Consider the following 9,692-nt stretch of genomic DNA (forward strand, 5'->3'; position numbering starts at 1 on the left):
CCCGGGGGGGAGTCCAAGCCCTCGTGCCTGCAACACAGACCCCATCCATTCAATCTACATTTCATCATGGTAACAAGCGCTGTCGGGCCAAAAGCCCTGACACCCTCTCTCGCCACAAAGGCTGTTAGCTCTAATATATGAGGCTATTGACACTGAAAAGAGCTCCTGTCACTACTTGGGGACTGTCAGCTGTGGGATGTCTCAGTGGGGGGAGGCAGCTGCCAGCCAAACCAAGCAGCGGAGCTTCTGTTGTGGGGGGAACCGGGGCTTCGGCGTCACCTGGTCCCTTGACACCGGGACCCTGGGTCCTCCCACTAGGCCCCTCCCTTTCTTTGGGCACAGGTGGGAATGGGAAGCAGAACACATTGTGGAGATTAGTGGGGATCCATTTCTTTTTTGCTCTAGGTAGGTGATTAGAGACAGTGACTTGTGCAAAGCTGGTGTTTCCTGATTGACACCAGATGGTGTGAACCCACGGTGTGGCATCGGCAGTCTGGAGCGTGCATGTGTGTGTGTTGCTGAGTGGAAGGGTGGGTGGGTGGGTGTTATGTGTCATGGATATGCTCCTTAAATCATGCAATATGGGCAACTCCTCAGTGTGTTATTACGGTTAGCCACTGCTGTCATCATGGCGCTCTTTAGCATACGCTAACTAGCAGTCAGAACACAGTAGGAGTGCGGTCATGTTGGCATGGGAGGAAATATTCAGATTCTGTGCTTGACTGATCTTTCTTGCTGCACAGTGAGAAAAGTTGAGGTGTCCAATCATTTATTCTGTCTCGAAGTTCTAATCTTTCACTGATCAAGGCTCTGTATACATTTTGGTATCAGGAGTTTGTGTTCAAGCAACTTATTTCCAGTATGTTCACACAGTTTGTCAAAATAAACAAAACGCAACAACTATCAAAGGGGGAAGGAGGGTCTTGTGCTGTATTGAACCATATTTCCAACATAATAATATTGCAAATTAATGGATGTGAATTTCACACATTCAAATCAGGACATATTTCGGGGTCAGTGTTTAAATGACAATGCGATCAAACAACACACACAGGAATGACACTTTTTTCATTTTAATGTTTTGCATCTGCTTTTACATCATGACCTTCACATGCACATAGACAGATGGATAAGTTAACTGCCTCAGATACTGATAAATAAGAAAGCACTTGTCCCAACTTGGCTCTGGACAACAGGCACTGACAGAGTTAATTAGGGGACTGAAAGACCCAATTAAGGGGATGGAGGGGCTCGACACGGGAGACATATTGCGGGGACATAAGCACACGTTGCGCAGCGTCTGGATAAAGGGGAACTTCAATTAAGGGAGACCTCCCTTCCAGAGACTTGCTGCTTTTTTTTATTATTATTATGAAGCCTCCTTTTCATCACCCAGAATACTGATGAGGGGAAAGGCACAGCTGCTTGGGGTTGACACGCATATCCAATATGGTCGGCACATATGTTCTCACGCGTTTCCACAGACGTACTTAAATCAGGGTTGACGAGGAGTTGAGCTGATTAGTCACTACAATCACTACTGATCCCCCAATTTGAAACAATTCCATCGAATTGATAAAAAAAAAAAAAAAATGGACCATGTAAATGCACATAATGTCTTTAAGAAGTATTGTTTCTAGGGTATATCACATATTTCCAAAGAAAACACAAGAGCTTGAATGGATCATCTGACTATTTTTATCCAAGGATGAACTTGATGTTTTTATTCTGTTCATCGCAGTGGATTGTGTCCAGTTAATGTATGGAGTTGACACCTACATTAGGGTGTAGTTCGATGAAGTACATCTATCTATCTATCTATCTACTCAATGTATCTGTTTTTTGTAAATTGTATAAAAATATATAAACAAAAATAATTATTACTGTAAATTTAGGTGGTTTGTGTTTGTAGTAAGATCATTATACCCTCTCCAGCTGGCTCCGTTTGCTTTGAGCGTTGCTGTGTCCTTTGATCCTTTGAATCCACCGTAGACAGACGCATGCTGTTATCCTGGCTGGCTATAAACTTTAAAAGCCGAGGCGCAATCATTAATATAATGAAAAGTTATTGAGTCTCCCTGTTGGAGTTGAAATCAGTAAATATTTTGTGGAGAGCAAGTCATGTTGTGTCACGTGGTTCCGCCCCCCAATACTGCTACGTAGTCGGGGTCAGAGTTCGGTAAATACTGATGATGTCATCGACTGAAGATGGCTGAAGGGTGAGCGTGAACTCGCAAAATATTTGCTTTTGTTTGGTTTAAAATATAGACCCGCTGGGAACGTGGACGCGGTCGCAATGTGTTCTTCGGAGTTTTGCGTGTGTGTTGAGATTTAATGGGGTTATTTTGTGTGTTGTGCTGCTGTTCGAAGCCACGCAGTCAGTTCAGGAAGTGCAGTTGTTTACCAAAACATTGCTAGCTTAGCAAAACCTCGACAATTATTTTGTTTTATTCGGTTCGCGTTCCACGCGAAAGAACTGTTACGGGGAAGCGTAACCGAGTGACTCGCACTCCTGATTTTAACGTTTGAATTTACTTTCCGCCATTTGTGTCGTGTATTTTGACGAGTTAGCTCGGGTGGTACTGCTAGCTGACGTGGCTAAGTAGTTTAGCCTCCTTGTCTTGTTATTGCACATTGCTCTAAGCGTCACACGTGCCCTTTTAATACGTATTGTACATTGCATCCGTTCATCTACGGTGTTATTCTTTTGCAAATCCCTCTTTCGATCTACTGTGTAACAAAGCTAACTTCTGTTCGCCTCCATGAACAGAGAAGGATGGTGGGGAGGCTGGCTTCAGCAGAGCTACCAGGCCGTCAGAGATAAGGTAGACAATGTGCACATTTATTTATTGTATGTGAAAAGCGTAATAATAAAAATAATATTGACAACAATAATAAAAAAAAGTTTAGGGCGTTCAAACTGCCAGGTGTTAATGAACGCTTTTGAAAGTCAAAGGTTGCAAAGATGAACAATCTCATTTTCTTATTTAATGATTTGAACGTTATTTTCTATTAATTCATACTCTCGATGCCTGTGTTTTCCTTATATATATTTTTGTTTTCTGCAAGAATATTCTAAAGTAAGTGAAAAACATTAATCCAACGTTAATCTTGATTTAATGAGTCTCGTTCTTGCAGTCGTCTGAGGCTTTGGAATTCCTAAAGCGAGACTTGGCAGAGTTCTCCACTGTGGTGCAACACGACACAGCATGCTCAATTGTGGCCACAGCCACAGCTGTCAAGAACAAACTTGCGGTAACTATCAGCGCCTCACTCTCTTATTGTTAATTTACTTGTCAGTGTATTTGAGTTTTACGCACATCACATGCAGTTCTCCCGCATGGCTCACGGCCTCCCACTAATGATCTCACCAAACCTGTCTGTATCAGGTTGAAGGTTCCTCTGAGACCACAGAGAAGGTGAAGAAGAGCCTCTCGAGTTTCTTAGGAGTGATAACAGACACACTCGCACCACCTCCAGATAAAACCATTGACTGTGACGTCATCACATTGGTGGCGACACCCGCTGGCACGACAGAGGTCTACGACAGTTCTAAGGTAGGCAGTAGTGCTACTCTTTGGGTTGTGTTTCATCAGTTTCAACACATACGGAACAGCCATAACCTTGCCTTTTTTTTTGGACTTTCGCATTACGTTAATTCATGAGAAAAGTAAAAAGAAATTCTAGAATACTTAAAATGCTGAAACATAGACTGAAAGAGAACACTTTAAAAGGGATGCACAAGTATACAAAGTGAAATGCAAAATACTGTTTGTCTTTTATGTTTGGAACTAATGGGACCTCTATATATTCCACAATTCATACTTCCTTTAGTTCTTAATATTTTGCCATCATTTTGTGTGACTTCTCATTTGTTCTCTATAGTCAAGAGTCACATTGTGAGATTTCTTTATAAAGACTTTTAAGGCACCCTTTACGTTTTGACTTTTTACCATTAGCTTTTCTTAATAACAATATCAAGCAGGTGCCAGTGGCAGATCTACATAAACCTGCATGTCTTTGCCCTTAAAATGACAGTTTTCATGTTGTGCGAGTTAAAAGATTTACTCAGGACCCTGGAGCCAAAAAGTGATCATAAATGTCAAAGCTGCGTGCATATATACATGGCAAATACAACAACACTGTGTACACTCATTTTCTACGTAACTGAATGCTGATGGTTTGTTAGACATTGTTCTTAAAGTGATCATTTCAACATACATCATTTTTAAATGGGTCATAATGAAGCCAGTGACTCTTTAAGGCGGCACCACACTAGAATGTTGTTCTTTTTGTGTTAACGGCAGCACATGACGTGCATGTGAAAGCAAGGCCTCAGCAGCTACGCATGTGTTCTCCCTACAGGCACGTCTTTACAGTTTGCAAGCGGACCCTGCAACATACTGCAATGAGCCTGATGGTGAGTCAGTGCACAGTCAAGTCGTTCAGGCCTCCAGCGGGAAGTTGCATGTTTTTCACTCTGTCAGTGGAAATACTGAAATACTATATTTGAGATTTTGAGAATATCTTCTCATCCTGACTTTTGCTTTTTCCGAGTGCGTTTCCAGAGTGCTTTGCGGACAATTGAGTGTCCATTAGTTTGGTTGTCGAGCCACTTCTTGGTTAGTGTAAGAGTCGTGTTGCTTTGTTGTCGTTTGTGCAGGTCCTCCGGAGCAGTTTGACAACTGGCTCGCCAACTTTCGACTGGAAGACAAGAAAGGAGAAATCTCTGAGCTCTTGGTCAACAGTCCATCCATACGAGCTCTTTACACCAAAATGGTATTGATGTGCTTTTGATAGGTGTTGCTTTATTGAGTACTGCCATTTTACTCCATAGACGCCTTGTTCTTTCTGGTGTCACAAAGTATGTGCAATGGATCAATAGCCAGGATTCAATAGACATAAAGCATTGATTAATTTCAGTCCATTGAACTATTTTGTATCCACAGGTTCCAGCAGCTGTAGCCCATTCCGAATTTTGGCAGCGGTATTTCTACAAAGTCTATCAATTAGATCAGGTAATTATACTTTTCAAAGTTGATTAGATTGCTCCACAGCTGTTTTTTTTTTTTGGCTCATCTGGGGCCATTGGTGCCACCTGCTGGCTGGCTTGGGGTGGGACAAACAAACGTGGATCACTCGGTACTAGCTGGGTTTCGATTACCCTGAAAAATGTGCAATAAAAAACTGGTAACTGAAACACTTGAATTTTGGAAAATTTACCAAATGTCACTAAAAGGTTTTGATTTAGAAATATTTTGCAAAAGTGCAATGGAAACACTTTTTTGGTGTTTAAATGACACAGGAATTATGGTTGCACTTTGTAGAATTTTATTTTACACTTTTCGTTTTGACAAAAAGCTGTACTAGAAACCCATAGGAAAGCTTTCAAAAAAATTGTTGCCCTGAACACAGCGACATGACCGTCAACATGTTCGCTATTGAAAATACAGAACTTTCCTTGTCTTGTTCCTTTCAGGAGGAGGCGAGGAGAGTGGCGCTGAAGCAGAGGGCAGAGCAGAATGTGCACACTGAGACGCTGGGCTGGGAGGAGGAAGAGGAGGGTACGTGTCAAACCTCCTATAGAACATTGTTTCCGTACATTCTCACTGTAACTTAAAGGCCCAGTGTGTAAAATTTGGGTTGAGATGTGATTTTTGTATTGGTAAAAGCTTAACATGCTGCCCATAAATACATTGATAATACTGTGTATACTTGCAGAACAGTTAGCTGCCATCTTGCCTGACAGAGCACTAAACATGTCAGGTAGACTTCCTTCAATAGAATAGAATAGAATCTTTATTAATCCCACATTGGGTAAATTTGCATAATTACAGCAACAAAAGTAGTGCAAAGAGAAGGAAAAATTACATTGAATATTAAGAAATAAAAAAAAAAAAATTCTTTTCTTTTATTTAAAAAAATGTACACACTTTAATGCACTTTCATTCCCGCTGTCGCCATCAGATGACTTCCTTGGAGCCACACCGTCAACTCATCTCAACCCAACGACCCGGTTGGACAGCAGTGCGAGCCGCCGGCCCGCGACTCTGACCACGGAGTCTGGAACGGCCGCCCTGAGCCCCGCGGTCTCCCCCGGCGAAGACGCCGCCCTGTCGGTGAGCAGCGACAGCGTCAGCCTGCCCACGCAGGTGGAGGTGCGATCGGAGCCCGGCGCCGCGGCGCTGGCCCAGAAGCTGAGCGAGGCCAGCCTGGACGACGGCGGGGCCAAGGCGCCCGAGGAGCCGACGGCCGAGAAGAGCGACTCGCCCCAGGAGACCGAAGCCGCCGTCCCGACCCGGCCGGAGGTCAGGGGTGAGGCGGCCCTGCGGTCCCCGGCCACCGCCAGGGAGGAGGGGCCTCAGGACTTGAGAGTGTTTGAGCTCAACTCTGACAGCGGGAAGTCCACGCCCTCCAACAACGGCAAAAAAGGTAGAGAGGGATTTTTCAGTCATTGGAATAGAATTTCTGAATAGGCGATGGAAAAAAAAAACAGGTCGAAGGTTGAAGGTCTCGCTGCATTTGAAGTAGCAACAGAAGTTGAGTTAACCAAATATTTTCCATCATTGAGGGTTTTTTTTTTTGTCGGTGACGGAAAAAATCTGAAGGCCGTCAGTCATTTTGACAGGTTGCAATTCACGCCCCTGACCACTTGGTGGCGATGAGCTTATTGCAATGGCCGCTTCCCACACACTGCAAAGCGCTCTCTCTCTCGCTTCTGCACTCTCACACACCCACACCCGACCTCAGCCAATCACAGGTGTGTTGCCTTCACAGGACAACGTTCACCAACATGACAAACATCAAATAAACACAGAGCAGAACAGAACACGAGAGAACGCAGTCCAACCTACCGTCACAATACTAGTTGAGTGTCAGAAGTTTCTGGAAAAAGCCCAAGAAGCCTGGTATCTGATGAAAATTGATGCGTAATCAAAAATGAATGGAAATTCTAATGAATGTCTCTCTTTGTCATCACTGACCGACAATGAAAAAGTCAAGCGGGACCTCTGAGTAGCAACTGTCTTCTTCCTGCCTTCAGGGTCCAGCACGGACGTGAGTGAAGACTGGGAGAAAGACTTTGACTTGGACATGACAGAAGAAGAGGTCCAGATGGCTCTGTCAAAGATCGAGACTTCTGGAGAGGTAGGCGTAAAGTCGGAAGTACGGAAGAGGATGAGGGCCACAAGAAGATATATATATATTTTTTTTTCAAGTTTCCAATTTGAGAATGAAATTTAAATTTTGAGAATAAAGTTGACTTAAAAAGACAAAATTTCGTGATCGAAATTTTGTTCTTAATGTGAATGTGAAATAAGTCAAAATGTTGAGAATAAAGTTTTCACTAGTTTACTACTAGTTTACTTCTAACTGTGGGTAACTGGCGTCATCCACCCTCCACTGTATTCACAACATTTTGACTTTATTCACAAAATTTCAACTTAAAACTCGAAATGAAAACTTCAATAAAAATCTCCCCCCTGTAAAATGTTCTTCTCTTGTTGTGGCCCTCATCCTCTTTCATAGACAAGCATGTCGTTCTTATTTCACGTTGATTTATTTTTCGTTTTTGCTTTTGCTGACAGTTGGACGAAGACTGGGAGAACTGGAACTGAGGGCCGCACTGGACGGGGACTTTGTCCCCTGGATGATGCTTGTTCTCGGCCGACGAACCGCGCTTAATGTAATTTGAGTCCCTGTCCCCACCGTCACCACGTCACGATCAGCAGGAGTTTTTCCAGCCAGTTTGGACCACACTGGTTAATCCGTGGAACCCGACAACGGAAAGGATCGAGGCAATAAGTATCTTGACTGCTCCTTTAGTGAATGACAGGCCACCGGTTAGAGGACTCGTGGCTTCTTCTTCTTTTTTTTTAAAAATTTTCCCTGAAGGAAATTCTGACGAGAGGGCAAAACTTTGACTGTAGGACAGACAGAGGACGAAATCTTTCAGTTTCGGGACGGTGCGCTTAAAAGATGATCCGGGGGAAGGAGACGCTTTTCCTGTTCCTTACGCCGTTCAGTACCATCATGTAGGTCGTGAGTCTATTTAGAGTCGGGCGATGACTTTAGCGCAGGCTGAGAAATAGCCACAAACACGTTTCTGCTGCTTGCCAGCCTTCCAGGATGAAGTAGTCTAAAAGTGAATTCTCTCTTTCTCTCTCTCTGAGTGGGGACTGCGGATTCATGTAATTCCAGCGCTACCGCTTTTTCTTCTTCTTTCATCTTTATTATGCAAGTGAATCTTCAAAATGAGGAAACAAAAAAAAAAAAGTCTTGGCCTTTGTTCAGAGAGCACCTTCGTTTTTATCTCACTCCCTTACTCTAGATACATGGCCTTGGTGAACACACGCTGGTGTGTCAATGTTCTCCAGATGTTTTGTGGTTCTCTCACTCTGTCACTTTTCTGTCGTTCTCAGCGTCCCGCGTTGTTTTGTTGATCCGTCTCCAGCTTTCTGGTTGAGGGGACTCGTTCATCTTTACTTACAAGGAGAGAGGCTATATTTGCTTACTAAATAAAACATGATACACGGTTATAATATATGGAATTCTGTTTTGTCGTATCTTTAAAAGACGAGCGAACGCGGCCTCGCTCACGGCCTGTGTTTGACCGAGTGGCTCAGCAGGTCGAGTGCCAAGCAGACCAGGGAGCGACGCCGGCCCAATGCCGCTGCGCTCTCCTCCGTCTCCATCACCTGCTCGGTAACGCAAACAAACAATCATCGAGATGTAATATTTATACTTAAATGCTTAATTATTGTGTTCGGTGCGTTGGATAGCATGTCAGTGGTGTGTGGGGGGGGCGCGGGGGAAACATGCAAAACATTGTGCAGATGGTCACAGCTGCCAGGTTGTACGTTTTATTCTTTTCTTTTCTTTTCCATTGAGACATGGGCTGTTGTTTCCAGGTCTCTGTGTTCAGACTTGTTGCATGTCTTAAGACTCTCGCCTGTGTATTCCCTTCTCAGCTGACACTAACGCAAGATGTGATGCACATGTCTGTTTTTTCTCAAAAGCTGTCCAGTTCTCTCTTCTTCTTCTTTTTTTTTTTTAACGTCAAGTGTCATTCTATTTTTCAAATGAACATTGTCATTAAAGGATTCATGGCAGATGGACCTGTGTGTGTCATGAGTTGCACAATATTCCAAAACAGCCCCTTTTTTTTTTTTTTCTGCTCACGCAAACACATAACAACTGAACAGGAACAAAGGAAAAATACCAGACACATCTGTTGAAACCAGGGCCGGCGCCAAAAACACTGTCATTAGTGGAGCTCTGCACGCCAGTGCAATCACCAGCCACAAAACAACTCAAGACATTTTTCAAAGAGTGCGTCAATTCTGTGCATTTTTGCAAACTAAATGTATGCGAAAAAAAACTCCAAATTTCTTTGAATAAAGCACTGGCGTCACTTATTTATTGGACCTGTTGCTAAGAGATTTCACTGAAGAGTGATTGTCACTAAGGTGTCTGTCAGTGGTGACTTTACAGCGGAAGCGCCAGACTTATAATAGGTTACTGAGAAAAGGTGTTTTCATTTGCATTCTTGGTACTGCGTCGGCTAACTTTTCAGAACTCGGTGGGTGAAGACTCACTCAGAAGCTCCACTCTTCCATGTCCTGTATTCTGTTTTCAGAAGGTTGTACTCTTATCATTTTTGGAGCAATTATTAGAATGAGTCGCTATTTTAA

General features: G+C 43.4%; 1 protein-coding gene across 2 annotated transcripts; it reads left to right on the forward strand.

The window, feature by feature from the left end:
- The first annotated feature begins 2,078 nt into the window (after nucleotides 1-2,078).
- On the forward strand, nucleotides 2,079-9,116 carry bsdc1 (BSD domain containing 1). Of its 2 annotated transcripts, none has more exons than XM_076027573.1 (11): nucleotides 2,079-2,219; nucleotides 2,771-2,825; nucleotides 3,139-3,255; nucleotides 3,390-3,557; nucleotides 4,366-4,420; nucleotides 4,664-4,779; nucleotides 4,950-5,018; nucleotides 5,480-5,564; nucleotides 5,968-6,432; nucleotides 7,043-7,146; nucleotides 7,587-9,116. In XM_076027573.1, the coding sequence occupies exons 1-11, from the start codon at nucleotides 2,209-2,211 to the stop codon at nucleotides 7,614-7,616; spliced, it is 1,275 nt and encodes a 424-aa protein (XP_075883688.1). In that variant the 5' UTR covers nucleotides 2,079-2,208; the 3' UTR covers nucleotides 7,617-9,116. The 2 variants fall into 2 exon arrangements, with proteins under 2 accessions (XP_075883688.1, XP_075883687.1); XM_076027572.1 differs by lacking the exon at nucleotides 2,079-2,219 and adding an exon at nucleotides 2,282-2,319.
- The last annotated feature ends 576 nt before the right edge of the window (nucleotides 9,117-9,692 follow it).

Source organism: Nelusetta ayraudi, unplaced genomic scaffold (genome assembly GCF_046127955.1).
Source record: "Nelusetta ayraudi isolate G7.1 ecotype Tasmania unplaced genomic scaffold, CSIRO-AGI_Nayr_v1 ptg000021l, whole genome shotgun sequence".
NCBI lineage: Eukaryota > Metazoa > Chordata > Actinopteri > Tetraodontiformes > Monacanthidae > Nelusetta > Nelusetta ayraudi.

Bases quoted from the DNA above. Each gene is read 5' to 3' on its own strand.
- bsdc1 (XM_076027572.1), top strand. From the start codon at position 2,297: ATGTGTTCTTCGGAGTTTTGCGT. The intron at 3,256-3,389 runs GTAACTATCAGC...TGTCTGTATCAG, and splicing joins CTGTCAAGAACAAACTTGCG to GTTGAAGGTTCCTCTGAGAC. The intron at 4,421-4,663 runs GTGAGTCAGTGC...TCGTTTGTGCAG, and splicing joins ATACTGCAATGAGCCTGATG to GTCCTCCGGAGCAGTTTGAC.